The 16,524-nt window shown below is 50.6% G+C and overlaps 1 protein-coding gene across 10 annotated transcripts in view; it reads left to right on the plus strand.

The window, feature by feature from the left end:
- The first annotated feature begins 249 nt into the window (after positions 1-249).
- The window catches only part of CRTC1 (CREB regulated transcription coactivator 1), a 58,146-nt gene continuing 41,871 nt past the window's right edge, over positions 250-16,524 (plus strand). For all 10 annotated transcript variants that reach the window (XM_016132403.2, XM_016132406.2, XM_016132407.2 and 7 more), the window contains exon 1: positions 250-413. In XM_016132403.2, coding sequence (XP_015987889.1) covers positions 288-413 — 126 coding nt within the window. In that variant the 5' untranslated portion in view covers positions 250-287. The remainder of the gene's footprint in view (positions 414-16,524) is intronic.

Genomic DNA, 16,524 nt, shown 5'->3' on the forward strand with positions numbered 1-16,524 from the left:
GCTGTCCAGCGGGCCAGGAGTCTGCTCACTGCGCCGGCGCTGGAATTCCTAGTCTCCCGCTCCAGCTTCTTTTGCAGGCCCGGATAAGGCCGGCCAGGCGCGCGCACGCGCCGTCCCCCCACGCCGCGCGCCACTCCTGTGCGCCTGCGCTGCTCTCCCGACCACCGATGCGCCTGCGCACCGCCCGCTGCCCGCGGGCCCGGCCGGCGCGTGCGCGTTGGCACCGGCGAGTGGCGGGGTGAGGAGGTGGAGGTGGAGGAGGAGGAGGAGGAGGCGGCGGCGAGAAGATGGCGACTTCGAACAATCCGCGGAAATTCAGCGAGAAGATCGCGCTGCACAACCAGAAGCAGGCGGAGGAGACGGCGGCCTTCGAGGAGGTCATGAAGGACCTGAGCCTGACGCGGGCCGCGCGGGTGAGGGGGCTGCCGCGCCGACCCCTCAGGGCCGGGAGGGAGGAGGAGGAGGAGGAGGAGGAGGAGGCGCGTGTCCAGCGTGTGCACGGGGTGGGGGCGCGCGGCGGGGGCGGGGCGCGCGGCGGGGGCGGGGCTTGGCTTGGCCTGAGGGGACAGGTGGCCCCATGCCCCAGGCGTCGTGGGCGGGACAGGTGCCCCACATCATCGGTACCTGAGAGGGACAGGTTCCCCCGCATCATTGCTACCTGGAGGGGCAGGGGCCCTACGTTATTACTACCTGGACGGAACAGGTGCCACTCCATCATTGTTACCTAACGGGAGATAGGTGTTTCTACATCTTTGCTACCTGAGAGGATGAGTGCCCCCATATCATCTGTACCTGAAGGAGTGTATAGGTGCCCCCACATCACTGTTATCTGGGGGGGGGCAGGGGCCACTATATCATCACTACCTGGAAGAAATAGGTGCTGCTACGTTGTTGTAACCTAACGGAGGACAGGTGTTTTTACATCATTGCTACCTGAGGGGACAGGTGCCCCCACATCACTGTTATCCTGGGGGGCAGGGGCCACTATATCATCACTACCTGGAAGAAATAGGTGCTGCTATGTCGTTGTAACCTAACGGAAGACAGGTATTTTTACATCATTGCTACCTGAGGGGACAGGTGCCCCCATATCACTGCTACCTAGGGGTGTCTTGATGACACAGGTGTATGAACTGGGTGCTGCTTGGAAGCATCAGTGGTATCTGGGGGTGGGGGTTCGGTGCTCCCATATCATTGCTACTTGAAGGGACGGTTGCCCCCACTTTGTTGCTACTCGAAGGGACAGGTATCTCTACATCATTGGTACCTGTGCCTTCACTCCCTGGATGTCGAGAGGAAGGACACATTGCCCCCACTTGTGCACCTGAGGTGGGATAGGTATCTTACCCTTTTGGACACCTGTGGAGACCTGAGTGGGGTCAGAAAGGCAGATGTGGTGAGTCCTGGATCTTGGAGTGGAGATAGCTGTCCCTTCCCCATGCAGCCCATATGATGGGGATCAAGTGATGTTCCTCCCACTGGGACAAGAAACAGCTGCCCACAGATGGCTCCTGGCCTCTCAGGAACAGGGCGGAGGGCCAGGTTTCCTCAGGTGGCGTTTCGAATGCAGAGGCAGGCCTGGTTACCTGCTAACAGCTTGGGAAGCTGCGGTGGGCCTGGAGGAGAGCTTGGTTGGGGCTGGGGTCAGTGGCCTGGCGAGGTACTGAGCTCCTTGGGCCTCGTGTCCTCCTTTGTGAAGTGTGTCTAGCAAGCCCATCTTCGTGAGTCAGGATGGACTCGTGCTTCGCACAGGTGTCAGTAATGTCCGCTGTGTTCCTGCAGAGCAGTAGGACCCTCAACCTGCACCTTGAGCTCTAGGAGAGGGTTTGACACCCACATTGCTGGTTTCTGGATTTTGCCACTGATCTGATCATCCCAGGCAGACCTACCTCTGTGACTCCAGCTTCAATCTGATTCCTCAGGTGGCATTTTTGGGTCACATTATCTTCTAATTAGTCTTTTCTCCATAAGATTGTGACCTTATAGACTAGAATGTGTGTCTTCATTTCCATGCATTCATTTGCACATATTGGTCTGGTGCTCAGTGTCAGCCAGGTGTTGCCTGTTCCTGTTCCAGCAGCTCCCATTCTCGCTCAGGATGTAGAAGAAGAGATGGTTGGTGAATAGAAACGTGAATTAATGGTGCAACTGGAGTGTCCCCCATAAGTCAGGGCTTCTGAGTACATGAGTATCCATGTCATCTTGTCTCCAGCACGTTGCATGTGCTAGCGCACAGTAGTTGTTAAATGTATGTAGTGCGGCAGGAAGAAGGGTGTTGCGCAAGTCATGACTATCTTCATGATTGGAGGTCCTGTTTCTGCCTTGGGGTTGGAAATGGAATACTGTTGAAGATTTTTCTAAAATAACAGCTTTATTAAGATATAGTTCATGTGCCATATAATTCACTCGTTTAAAATATACAGTTTAGTGGTTTTTAGTGTATTTACAGAGTTATGCAACCATCACCACTGTCAAATTCCAGAACATTTTCATCACCCTCAAAAGAAACCTGGTACTGATGAACAGTCAGTCCCCATTCTTCCCTCCCCCAGCTCCTGGCAACCATAAGTGTGCTTTCTGTTCTTGTGGATTTACCTGTTCTGGACATTTCATGTAAACGGAATTATACACTATGTGGCCTTTTGTGACTGGCTTCTTTCACTCAGCATGGTGTTTTCAAGGTTCATTTATGTCATAGCATGAAACAGAAAACTTGATTCCTTTTTATGGCTGAATAATATTCTATTGTATAGATGGACCATATTTTGTTTATCCATTCTTCTATTGATGGATTTAGAAAAGATTTTTAAGACTCAGCAGTTCTCTTGGCCTGGAGATTTCCCATTTCCTCCTCCTTCTGTTGCCTTCCTGTACTTTAGGAATTGGGGTGGGGGGAGGTGTGGTAATGGGCCCCAAACAGAGGTAAGCTTACACTGAAATTTAGAGACAGAGCAGTGTTTTCTGCCGGGGGCAATTCTGCCCCATAACAGGCATATGGCAATTACTAGAGCCATTTTGGTCATTTCAGTTGGAGAAGGGGGTGCTACTGGCAAATGGTGTGTGGAGAACAGGGATGCTTCTCGCCATCCCATTGTAGGCCCCCACCACAGAAAGTGATCTGGCCCCAGATGTAATCAGTGCCGAGGCCCTTGAAACCTTCAGTTTGGAAGGAATGCTAAAAGGCGAGGAGTGCAGCCTTTGCATTTGGGCAGATAGAGTTCAAAGCTCTGGCCTTACCCACCTGGGCAAGCTGATGGCTTTTCCTGCACCTGGGACCAGGATGGACAAGCTTGTTCCCAGCCCATTTGGCTGTTGCCCATGGCAAGTGGTACATCTGCATTGCCTGGTGCAGGTGAATGAACCCATGTGATGCAGGCTCCCCTCTTGCTCTCCCTCTGTGGCTGCAGGCTTCCTGCGCTGCCTCCTGCTGCAGTAGACACCAGGGTTTTGCCTGCACCTTCGAACAGGCTGCTTCTCTCCCGTGAATTCTGTAAGACAGCTTGTCTACAGCTGGAGCAAGTCGGATTACTCATGCTTCCGTGTGTCCACATACAGTTCTCATGGTGGACATGCCCTAAGTGCTTCCCCATGTGAAAAGGCAGGCAGTAGGTGTTCAGCGTAATGAGTAAATTCACACTGTCGCCTCCTTGGGAAATAGGGACACGACCGTCAGGTTGGGGGAGACAGGGTGTGACGTTGGTGAGACAGCTTTCAGGTGGAGGGGTGGGTGGGTGTATGAGCATTCCTTTCTCATCCTCAGACTTGGATAGTACATTATGCGGGGAGGAGTTTTGGTGCTCTTCCTTATAACTTTGGGAAGGTTTCTTAACTTTTCTAGGCCTCAGAATTCTGACCTATAAAGTTGGGGTAGCTTGTTCACTTCACACAATGACATTTTTGATTGCCCAGCATGTACCAGAGGCTATGTTGGGTGTTGGAGATCCAGCAGCATACAGAGAGTAGGAGGGCTGTATTTTTGGGGGAGCAGGCATGGTTTTAGGAGGGACAGGAGAGAATCACTGAAACCGAATGAAGCAGAGGATCTTGGAGAGAAGCAGGGTGATGTAGCCTAGATGGTGCGGGTGGGGGGCAGGGATTGACACCTGGACAGTGAGACAGAGTCCCCCACGCTAGGCAAGAGCACCCCAGGTATGGGACAGGCAGATGCAGAGTCCCAGGGTAGGGAGAGTTGCAGAGTTGAGGACAGGTTGGAGGACAGTGAGGCTGGCTTGTTGAGAGAGAAAGAGAATAAGTGAAGCTGGAGTGGCTTGGGGAGCCCTAGATTCCACCTGAGGGTAGGGCCCTGGGTGACATGTGATGGTGAGAAGCCTGAGCCATTGCTTGTTTTTGTAACACCTTTATTGAGATACAATTCTCAATATATACAACCCACTCATTTAAAGTGTACCATTCATTAGTCTTTAGCACATTCACCATGTTATACAGCTTTCACCTCTGTCTAGTTCCAGAACATTTCTGTCACCCCAAAAGGAAACCATGTCCCCATTAGCACACACTCCCGTTCCCCCTCCCCCAGCCCCTGACAACCTCTGATATGCTTTCTCTCTCTATGGATTTGCCTGTTCTGGATATTTCATATCAGTTGAATCATACAGCATTTGGGCTTTTGTGTCTGGCTTCTTTTACTTGACATGATGTTTTCGAGGTTCATCCATGTTGTAGCATGTGTCAGTACTTCACTCCTTTTTATGGCTGAGTAATATTCCATTGTGTGAATGGATCACATTTTCTTTATCCTTTATCAGTCTGTGGACATGTGTGTTGTTTTCACTTTTTGGCTGTTGTAAATAGTGCTGCCATGGACATTTCATGTTCAAGTGCCTATGTGGATGCAGATCTTTCTCTCCCTTGTGTGTACACTGAGGAGTGGAGTTGCTGGGTTACATGGTAACTCTCCATTCAACCATTTGAGGGTGCTTTTTGTCCTACAAAGATGGCTGTGAGCTGAATGGGTAAAGGGGTGAGGGGAAGGTGGCAGACAGTGAGAGGCCACTGCTGTTTCCAGGATAGGGAGTAGAGGGGTTGGCTTGAGCAGGGTCAGTGGATTTTGGTGATATTTTAGCAGCGGAGCCCCTGGGGTGTTCGTGTGGATTGCATGTGGGGCGTGTTGCCTGCTTGCCAGGGGCTCAGGACACAGGAGGCTGTGTATGTGACTGATCCCTGAGCATCCCAGCGAGCAGCCCAAGAGCCAGAAAAAGCCCACACACAAAGCAGTCCACATGGCCCTGCCTGGCTGCAGCTCTGACTGCACTGAAGGAAGAGGGGTGTTCTTCTGGCCCTGCCCTGTAATGGGGGTGGCTCTGCACAGGCTGGAGGAAAGCGCAGTGGTAGCTCGGGTGAGCTAAGCATTGAGGCCGCCCCCGGGTCCTGGCCCTGGTCCTGGCTTTGGCACAGTCTGCCTCTTTGCCGGCTGCTCCAAGTGTCTGGTGCCATCTGTAGCCTCCACACACACACGCACACAGTACTCCTTGAGCTGCTCTGCTGAAAGGATGTGGAGCCATCCCCTGCCCCCAGAAAGCCTCAGCAGCCTTAGTGCTCTCCTGGTTGTGAGGTACACATCCTGACCCCCAAAAGGATTTGCCCATGTCCTGACCTCCCAGAACCTGTGATTGTGACCTTATTTGGAAAAGAGATCTCTGCAAATGTAATTAGGGGAAAGATCTTGAGACATGATCATACTGGATTTAGGGTGGTCCTAAGTCCAATGACTGGCGACCTTATGAAAAGAAGAGAGGACACAGACACCTAGGGAAAAAGCCATAGAACAACAGCGGCAAAAATTAGGGTGATGCAGCCATGAGTCAAGGACGCCCAGAGCCCCAGAAGCTAGAAGAGATGAGGAAAGATCGTCTCCCAGAGCCTCCAGAGGGCATGTGATCCTACCGACACCTGGATTTTGGACATTTAGTCTCCAGAGCTGTGAGAGAATAAATTCCTGTTTTATAGCCCCCTTTCTTGTTGGTAGTCATCTGTGATGGCCACCTCAGGACACAAGCTGAGGCAGAGCCTGCAGAGTTTAGGTACCTTGTGGAAACCACCTCAAGACACTGTCCTGGGGGCCATCTGTAGGTGTGCATGTCTGTCCTCCTCTGGCTGGCTCACAGGTCATGCAGTGTTGCCTGTTGAGGTCTAGAGTGGACCAGCCACTGCTAGGAACTAGGGCCTCACTTCACACTGGGCCCAGCAGTGATGGTGAACAAGTCAGAGGGACAACAGCAGGAGCCAGAGCCTCAGGGCCCATCAGGAGCTGACTGAGAGCATGACAGAGTATAGAGGCGGTACAGGGTGAGGGTTTAGGGTTGTAATCCTAGGTTGGAGGGTAAAGTTTGCCCTCTGCGCTCTCAGTTCCTGCTTCCTTCCCAGCATCATCTGGCTTTCACTCAGCCTCCATTCTTGTTGCTCACTCACCTCGGAAGGAGGTGTCATTGTCCCCAGCCCCACCCCATGTAAATGGAGAAACCGAGGCGCAGAGCACAACCTTGCTGGGAAGTGGCAGAGCTGATGTTTACACTAGTATGAGCACACACAGGATGTGTCCAAAACAAGGAATTAAAAGCACAAAGTAGAACCTTCTGTTGCTCTCAGAGCCTGCTGGGGCCACTTGGGCCTTTCCTTTTAAACAAAGTTTTATTAGAACACAGCCACACCCATTCTCTTATGCTTGGTGTATGGCATAGTTGAGTCGTGGCAGAAACCTGTGGCCTGGAGTGGCAAAAATATTTACCATCTGGCCCCTTTACAGAAAGAGTTTGCCACTTCAGGCCAATGGGTCTCACCTACAGTTTGAGACTTGCTGACCTAGAGCAATAAGGCAGATCAGGAGAAGAGTGGGCAGTTTGCAGGGAGGATGGTAGAAGTTGGTTCCCCTACTATTGGGGGTCTCTAAACTACCTGGTAGCCAAAGGATGCAGACTGTGGGCTCCCCCAAGAGTCTGCTTCTGCAGGTCCAGAGGGGCCTGAATTCTGAGTGGGGGTCTGAGAACCCTGCCATGTAGGCCTTGCTGGGAGGCATGGGCACTGGCATCACCAGGGCTGTGCCAGGTGGAGGGGAGAGGGTCAGCCTCAGTCGGGGTCAGCAGACTGGCCCTCGGCGGCACAGTGATCATTGTTGGTCCATATAGCCAGAGAGGGTGTTCACTGTCACTATCCCCAAGGCTGGCTGGCGACACAGTGCCAGGTGACTCTTGTCCATGCAGTGGGTGTTCTGGTCCTAGTCGAGGTAATTAGGTTATGCTGCTGGGCTGTCCAGGGCATTGTGGAAAGCTGTTGGGGGTTCTGGTGAATGTAGTCCTGGGAGAGCATCACAAGTGGGTGATGAAGGTGCTCCCCAGCCGATTATGCCTTGGAGGGCATTTAGCAACATCTGGGGACATTTTTGGTAGTCATGACTTGGGGGATGTGGATGGTGACTGGGGATGCTGCTTAATACTCTGCATGGCCCCAGATGACCCCACACCAGAGAAAGAGCCAACCCCAGGTACCCTGTTGTGCACCCTTTAATGTGCTGGGGTTATACAGATGCAGAAAGGTGGGCGGAAGCCCCAAATCCATGACACACATGACAATACCCCCCATAGCCAATGACATCCTCCCTGTTTACAGAGGAGGAGCTTGAGGCTTGGAGAGCATTGCATTAGAGGTGGGAGAGCTGGAGTTGGACCTAGGCTGGACTAACCGATTGTATGCATTCTCCTGTCCATGCTTCTCTGGGAGTTTGCCAACTGGTCAGGGTAGGGCAGAGCCTTCCAGGCTGCCAGAACCCTGTGCTCAGAGGAAATGGCCCAAGGAACACAGGCTGCATGGGCAGAGCGCTGGGAGGGAAGTGGGCGAGTGGTAGAGGGCCCTGGGCCAGGCCCTGTGGGTAGGTGATGTGGAGCCACAGAGGGTTCCAGCGGGATGGGTACATGAGTGACCAGAAGTGCTAGAGCCTGTGTGCATGTACCCAGTGAATTGTTCCAGTGACCCAGAGGAAGAGCCTGTTGCTTCCCCACTGTTGCCCAGATGAGAAAGTGAGACATGGGAGGTCCCATGGTTCACTGTGTGCAGAAGTGCTGGGTTTGAACCTGTGTCTGAGCATGGGGCCTTCATTTAACATAGCCATGGAGGACCCTGATGTATGCTGAGCTTTGGTTTATAGCCATTTGTCAAGGACCTTGGAGCTTGTCCCTAGTGTTTCGCAAACCAGATGTTTATCATGTTTGTCCCATGCATGCACGCAGCCAGGTGTAGGGAGGGGGCACAGCAGCTTGGGGTGGCACACAGTGATGATGGAGAGGGCTGATTTGGGGCATTTTAGAGATAATAAAGACAGAGTTTATTGAGAAGGTGAGAGGAAAGAGGGCAAGGTGAGGCCTCCTGGCTGCGATGAGGGAACCGGAGAAGAAGGGGCAGAGGCGGGAGAGTCTCACCTCACCTTGGAGTTCGTAGGGTGGAACAGCCCTCTATTTCTGGCCAAGGTGTCTCTGACTTCCTCTTCTCCCCTCCCTCCTACCACCTTATCCAGTGGGGCCCCAGGCACACGTGGGTACTCTGCCCTAGTGGGGTGTGACTATGGTGCCACTGGCTGGCTGGGGGTCCAGGTGCACAAACAAGGAAGCCACTGTATGCCTCACAGTCCAAGGACATGGAGAGAGTCAATATTTAATATTTGCCAAATGGAAACGAAATGTGTTCAAGGCCACGGCCTCCTCAGGGTGCTCAGATGGGCATGGAGGATTCCAAAGCACTTGGTCCCCAGTGGGGCCATGCTTCGGGCCGCTCCTTGCTTCTTCCTAGGTAAGTTTCAGCCTGGATGTCCCCTCTGGATTCCACTCCCTCTCTGTGAAGTGGGAGTCACAGTGTTCTCCGCCAAATTGGACTATAGTGACACTTGGATGAGATAACCCATATAGTGCATCCAAAATGAGGCCCCGCACACAGATATTCACTGGTGAGATTCTGGAGGGCTGTGCACTGCAAACACGTGACAGGTGGTGCTCAGTGGGCCCTGGGTGGGCATATGGCAGGCATTCAGCAGGTGCTTAGCAGATGCTCAGTGGGCACATGTGTATTTAGCAGATATATAGCAGGCACGTGCTTGATACACAGCAGGCACAGAATGTGTAGTCAGCAAGCATCCAACAGGTATACGGCAGGTACACAGGGTGTACTTAGACACTGAGCAGGCTCATATAAGCATTCAAGCAGGCACTAAGTGGACACTGGACGGTCACCTCCCTGAGGGCAGGCCTGTCTCCCTTTCACTCTGGAATCTCCTAGGTTTCCCACTATGTAGTCAGGCTCCACCCTTAAGCAGCGGGAATGTGGCATGGGGTGCTGTTTTCCATCTCTAAGCACAAACCAGGTGCTAAGGCACACAAAACCAGGTGCTAAGGCACACAGAGCCAGGTGGGTAGTGTGGTGGTCTTCATGAAGTTTTAGTTTTGCTGAGACTAAAGCTTGTGGGGGGAACTTGGAACTTGTATTGACTACACACAATGTGTTACAGGGTAGGGCTTCCAAGTGCCATGGGAGAATAGGAGAAGCACCTGGTCCCCCAGTGAGGTCTCCCATGAGGTGCCCTGCAGAGGCCAAGGTTTGAATGGGAAAGCCCTTCCTTTAGTTGGTATTTATTGAGTATCCACATTGTGCTAGGCCTTGAGGACACTCTACAGCAGGAGTCCTCAACTCTGGGGCTGCGGAGCTGTTGTCTGTTAAGGTTCTGTGGCCTGTTGGGGACCGGGCCGCACAGCAGGAGGTGAGTGGTGGGTGGGCCAGCAAAGCTTCATCTGTATTAGCAGGTGCTCCCTAGCGCTAGCATCACTGCCTGAGTCCACCTCAGATCATCAGGCATTAGATTGTCATAGGAGCACCCGTCCCTGGTACCAAAAAGGTAGGGGACCTCTGCCCTACAGAACAAGGCTGATGGAGCTCTTCCCTCAGAGGAAACCATATCAGCAGCCACCTGGTTCCTAGCCTTGAGGTCACAGCTCTGAGAGAGTGGAATGGGGTGGGGTAGGGGCCCTTTGGGGTAGATGACATTTGGGCTGAACCCCGGGGGATGAGGGTGAGCCATGGGGATAGTAGAATGAGGCCTGTTGGGGGAGTGGCGACGGTGCTGGATGAGCTCAGTAGGTGATGCCTCATGGGCTAGGTTCTAGGATGTCAGAGTACTCCGGAAAGGTTAGGAGCAGGGTCTGATGTGATACGCAGGTTTAGGAAAGATCCTTCCAGCTACTACCATATAGGGACAGGCCTGAGGAGATTGAGGAGGGGCCTGCAGGGACCTGACAGGGGATTGGGGCAGGTGTTCCCTGAGAGAGGGTGGCACAGAGGAAGTGAATTCTGGACTCCTTACAGACTGGGACTTGCTGATTTGGCAATTTTTTTTTTTTTTTACCTGATAATCGGGAATCTGATTCCCAGGGATGTGACAGGGAGGTTTATATTAAAATGCTTCAACTTAGTGCTTTGGTGACCTCCGTATACAAGGAAAGGCATTTTTGAAGCAGAGAGGAGTCCTCACACCCTAATTCCATATGTGAAATTCCTCTTTCTTTGTAATCTCATCCTGACACCCCACTGGTCACTGGGGTTTCACTCCAGAAGTGGGGTGTGGTTTTCTGTTCAGAGGGATGACTCTGCAACGAAAGAGACTTTCTCTCTTGTTAGCTGTTGCGTGTTTAAGTGCCCCATTCATTCCTGAATGCAGTCTCAGAGCTTGGTAATCTCCCTGTGTGTCCAGAGCACGGGGCCCCCCATCAAGGGGAGAAGCCCCTGGGAGTGCTTGCAGGCCGTCTTTCCCTGCCAGCTGGGGTTGCAGGGAAGTGCTCTGCCATGCCTTTTTTTTTTTTTTTTTTTTTTGGTCATACCTTTTTTAAATAAAAGAAAGTGTTTCTGTCCCAAAACTTTGATAATAATTGAAAACAGAAAACCCAAAGCTCTTCCTTTTTCCTCTGTGCATCTGACACGACTTACCTGGGCATTGAGGTGGGTGTGTGCATGCCAGCTGGTCACTTGCCTAGAAGTCTCTGGAAGTGTCTGCCCACCAGGCAGAGTACCTGGGGCTGGTTCTGCAGGGCCACCAGTTCTCAGGCTGGAGACACATGGAAGCAGAGCATATCCCGCAAAGACGTGAAAGTTGTTCATTCTGCTGGAGGCTCAGAGTGGCTGCTGTGTCCGTGCCCGCTTGACTAAAGAGTCTCTCTCATGTTGAGCTCTAGTTTAAGGTTTCTCAGGTCTGAAGAGACAGACCCCTGCAGCTCTCTTCCATGGGTCCTTTCACACCTGTGAGCATGGCACTGTCTCTATCCCTCTGTCCTCCCAGGCAGGCAGGGTTTGATAGCTGTAATTAGGACAGGAGTGGCTCATTAAATCATCACAAAATCAGTGCACAGCCTTGGGAGTGATTTATGGGCCCAGCAGCCTCCTCATGCCTGCAGTGGCAATCAGCCGCTAATTCCTGCCTCTGGCTCAGCAAATGCAGAAGGAGGAACCCTGAGGGTCTTTAACAGGGGCCTTCTGGGGGCCACTTGTGCCCAAGAGCCCACCTGGTGGCCCCTCCAGCGCTTGCCCAAGTTGCTTGTCACTTCGGTTCAGGCCCTGCCTGCACTGGCTTTCTCCAAATGACACCTCTGTATGCCTCAGTTTCCCCTCTGTAGAGTTGTTTAGATAAGTCAGTGTGCCCTCTCAAAGCTCTACCCTGTGCCTTGCTGGCATCAGGGTGTCCATGAGACAACCCTTAGAGCAGGGTCTTACCCTTCACACCCACGTGCCGTGGCTTGATGTATGATGGATGCCATGACACAATTATGAATGTCTGTTCAGTTTCACTTGGGGGGAGGGGGTGTAATTGTTTCTTTTTCACTTTTTCTTTTGGGATAAATTTAGATTTAGTGAAAGAAAAGACAGCTGAGACAGTTCTCATAGCCCTTAACTGAACATCTCACTTGTTCTGTAGGGCAGAGGGTGGGCTGGTCTAACCAGGACAGCAGCTTTGTCACAGTTCTACCAAATAGACTCCAGACTGCATTTTGATATCCCCAGATGTCCCCCAGTGACCTCTTTCTGGCCCAGGATCCTGTTCAGGCTCCCCCATTGCATTAATCATCGTATCACAGTCCCCTCTGATCTGTGACCATTGCTCAGAGTTTCTCTGTCATCTATGACTTTCAGCCCCTTGAAGAGAACTACCCAGTCTTTTTGTAGAATGTCACTCAGAGTGTGGTTTGCCTGATGTTTTCTTGTGATTTGGCTAAGGTAGTGTGTTTTTGGCAGGAATCCCACAGAAGTGAAGTGCTAATTTTCTTAATGTTTTCCCTTTTTTATAAATTGTAGTAAAATATAACAGAATTTACCATCTTAACCATTTTTAAGTGTACAGTTCAGTGGCAGTAAGTACATTCACACTGTTATGCAGCCATCACCACCATCCATTTCTAGAACTTTTCATTTTGCAAAACTGAAACTCTGTCCCCATTATATACCAACTCCTCATTTCCCCTCCCCAATGGCATCTACCATTCTATTTTCTGTTTCTGTGGATTTGACTCCTCTAGGGACCTCATATAAGTGGAATCACACAGTATTTGTCCCTTTGTGTCTGGCCTATTTCAATGATCATAGTATCCTCAAGGGTCATTCATGTTGTAGCATGCGTCAGAATTTCCTTCCTTTTTAAGGCTAAATAATATCCCATTGTATGTATGTATTATGTTTTGTGTGATACAAAACATGGGTTATTATGTTTGGGTTATTGTGACTAATTAGTCACAATTTAGGTTATTGTGACTAATGCTGCTGTGAACATGGGTGTATAGATGCTTCTCAACTTATGATGGGGTTAAGTTCTGATAAACTCATAAATTGAAAATCCTGTAAGTCAAAATGCGTTTAATACACCTAACTTACTGAACATCATAGCTTAGCCTAGTCTGCCGTAAACATGCTCAGAACACTTATATTAGCCTACAATTGGACAAAATCATTGAACACAAAGCCTATTTTGTAATAAAGTATTAATTATCTCATGTAATTTATTATATGTATTACTTTTGCACTATAGTAAAGTCAAAAAATCATAAGTTGGAGATCATCCGTACAAATAACTGTTCGAATCCTTCCTTTTTTTGGGGGGATGGGAGTACATACCCAGAGGTAGGATTTCTGGATGATATGATAATTCTATGTTTAATTTTTCCCAGAACCTCCATACTGTTTTCATAGGGACTGCAGCATTTTACATTCCCACCAAGAGTTCACAAGGGTTCTAGTTTCTGTACATTCTTGCCATCACTTGTCTTATGGTGTTTTTTTTTTTTAAATTATTATAGTCATTCTAGTGGGTGTGAAGTGTTATATCTCATGGTTTTGATTTGCATTTCTCTGGTGATGAGTGATGGTGAGCATCTTTTTATGTGTTTGTTGGCTGTTTGTATACCTTCTTTGGAGAAATATTCCTTCAAGTCCTTTGCCCATTTTTGAATCGGGTCATTTTTGTTGTTGAGTTTTGGGAGTTCTGAATATATTTTGGATTTTAATCCCTTATCAGATACATGATTTGCATATATTTTCTCATGTTCCTGGAGAATGGGCACTTTTCATTCTGTTGATTGTCTTTTTTTGATACACAAATGTTTGTAATTTTGACAAAGTCCAATTTACATAGTTTTTCTTTTCTTGACTGTGCTTTTGGTGTCATAGCCAAGAAGTCATTGCCAATTCTCATGTTATGAAGCTTTTCCTCTATTTTCTTCTGAGTTGAGTAGTTTTAGCTTTTACGATTTTGGTCAATGATTTTATAGTTTTAGCTTTAGTTTTTTGATCCATGTTGAGTTAAATTTTACATATGGTATAAAGTATTGGTCCAAGTTCAGTCTTTTAATGTGGCTACCCAGTTTTCCCAGCATCATTTGTTAAAAAGACTGTCCTTTCCCTCTTGAAGGGTCTTAGCATCCTTGTCAAAAATTACTTGACCGTGTACACAAGGATTTATTTCTGGGCTCTATTCTATTCTGTTGGTCTATATATCTGTCTGTATGCAAGTACTACTGGGTCTTGATTTTTTTAGCTTTGTAGTAAGTTTAGAAATCAGGAAGTATGAGTCCTCCAACTTTGTTCTTCTTTTTAAAGTTTATCTTGGCTTTTCAGGGTCCCTTGAGATTCCATATGAATTTTATAGTGGGTTTTTCTATTTCAGCAAAAAACGTTGTTGGGATTTTGATAGGGATTGCATTGACTCTGTATATAGCTTTAGGTCATGTTGCCATCTTAACAACATGAAGTCCTGCTCTCCTTCTCCTAGCTTTGTGACCCTAGGTAAGCACATGACTGGCCCTGTCAGTTTGGGGTTAACCGTGTCTGTCTGTGCTTGAGGATCTGATCTGCATACAGTTGGTGCTCTGCAGAGGGAGTCAAGTCTGCTGATTGAGCACCCTGAGGAGCTTCTTACTGACTTAGAGGAGAAAAGAGGCTATGGGAGGGTGGGGCCAAGCCCAAAGGGTTGCCTGGAGGAGAGCTCTGTGGTGGGAGAGGAGGAGGGTAGGGAAGGGAAGGGTCTTTGGGAGGAGAGGAATTGCTGATATGGAGGAACAGAGGCCCAGAGAGGGATTGTCTGGGGCATGACTGTTGTTCAAAGTGAATCTGGGTTGGGGGCAGGTAGCGAGAGAGGAGAGAAGGAAAAGTGGAAACCATATTCAAATGTTCTCCCAGGAGCCAAGCTGGGGAGCTTGGATATGATCCTGAAGCCAGATGTTGGGGTAGGGAAGGGGAGACCCAGGATTAGCTTTGAGTTTAGGAAGAGCTTGGAAAAAGATTGGTCAGGAGAACAAGGAGACCAGGTGCTGGAGGGCTGGAGTCTTAGGGACTCAGGAGCTGTGGTGGAGAGTTGACTGCTAGGCCAGCCATGATAGGGAGGCCCAAGAGAGGAATGAGGGCACCCCCTGCATTTCTGGTTGCGACACAGGGAAGATCTGGCACCGTCTGCTAGGGTCAGGAGGATCAAGGGTGTGGGGTGGAGGATTCTGGAGGATGAGAATATAGTGGAGGGTGTTGGATGGAGGAGGGTCCTTTGTGCATCACAGTGTGTTCTGAGAGTAGCTTGTGGCACTTGGGGGTTGGTGGCTGATTTGGCATTCATGGCTTCCTAGAGGGTTGACCTTGAGAAACAGAGATGTGTTTGAGGGAGCTGTGAGGGGACCCCAGGGCCGAGGCCCAGGGAGGAGCCAGAGATTTGGTGAAAGGAGGAAGGGGGCTTTTCACAAGGGCAGTCATGGGCACTAGGCTGGAGGGGCATCAACATTGACACATGTCTGACCAGCACCTGCTCTGAGCCTGCATGGTGCTCAGAGGTACAGGGGTTGCAGCTGTTTCTGGAGCAGCAGGTGCTGGTGGAGCATGGGGGTTCCCACTGAGCCCAGTGATGCCCCGAGTGAGGTATCCCTAGGAGGGCAGGAAGGTGCACCTGGAAGAGGGCACAGCACTGCAGAGGTTTGGCATGAGGGTGATGCACATGAGAAGGGGACAGGATCCCGGGGAGCCCTGTGTTGGCCTCGTGTTCCTGCACGTACATTGAACTTCTTCCCAAGGGTGGTGGTGGAAGCTTGGAGGAGGGGTAGAGCTGCTGGTGCAGAGGACAGGTAGGGCAGCTGGAGCCAAGGACAACTGTAGCACCTTTCATAATTATCCAAGGAGGGACTGGTTAGGAAGGAGGGAGATGTCGGAAGGAAGAACATCCAGTGCCAGTGTGGGGCAAGGTAGGGACAGAGACAGGTCTGGGGGCTGGCCAAAGGCTGCATCCATGTGAGGCCACAGGCAGGAATTGGAGTGAGCTGGTGAGCCTGTCGATACCTTTCTCGTCCCTGCTGGGAAGCTGTAAGTGCACCCTAGGTGCATGTGACCTGGGAGCATACAATCCCTGTGACAGGTGAGTCTTCAGGTTATGACTGCCCTAGGCAGTCTTACTTGTGCTTGGATAGCTACTAAGCTGTCCAGATGTTGCATCAGGTCCCCTCCTTGAACTCACTGGGTTTAGGGGGTTCCATCTCCACCTGCCATGATAGGCCCTTTGCTCCCCCATTGTCTGCTCCTTGCTGGCCCCTTCAGTCCAGCTCCTCTCAGCATAGGGGACCCTGCAAGGGAAGGTAGCTCAGGTCACTCTGGCTTCAATCCTTCCAGTGGCTTCTCCTCATAATCAGAGTGAGATCTTGCAAGGTTCTGAGCCCTCCTCTCCCCCCCATCACTTACTGGTGGGTTGTCTGACTTACTTATCCCCCTCCATGCTGGTCCTCCCCACAGCACATTCACTTTGACCCCAGGGCCTTTGTACTTGCTGATCCTCCCTCCTGGAGTGTTCTTCCCATCTCTAGTGTCACCTCCTTGGCCACCTGCCCTTCCCTGCCCCCTCCCCCATTTCCTGTTCCTTTTCTGCATGGCCTCTCACTCAGGAGTCCTCAGCCTCCTTCCTTTGCTCACTGCTTGACCCATTGCCTGGAGCAACAGGACCTGTTTATGCTGTGGGGGAACACC

Source organism: Rousettus aegyptiacus, unplaced genomic scaffold (genome assembly GCF_014176215.1).
Source record: "Rousettus aegyptiacus isolate mRouAeg1 unplaced genomic scaffold, mRouAeg1.p scaffold_m13_p_16, whole genome shotgun sequence".
Classification (NCBI taxonomy): domain Eukaryota; kingdom Metazoa; phylum Chordata; class Mammalia; order Chiroptera; family Pteropodidae; genus Rousettus; species Rousettus aegyptiacus.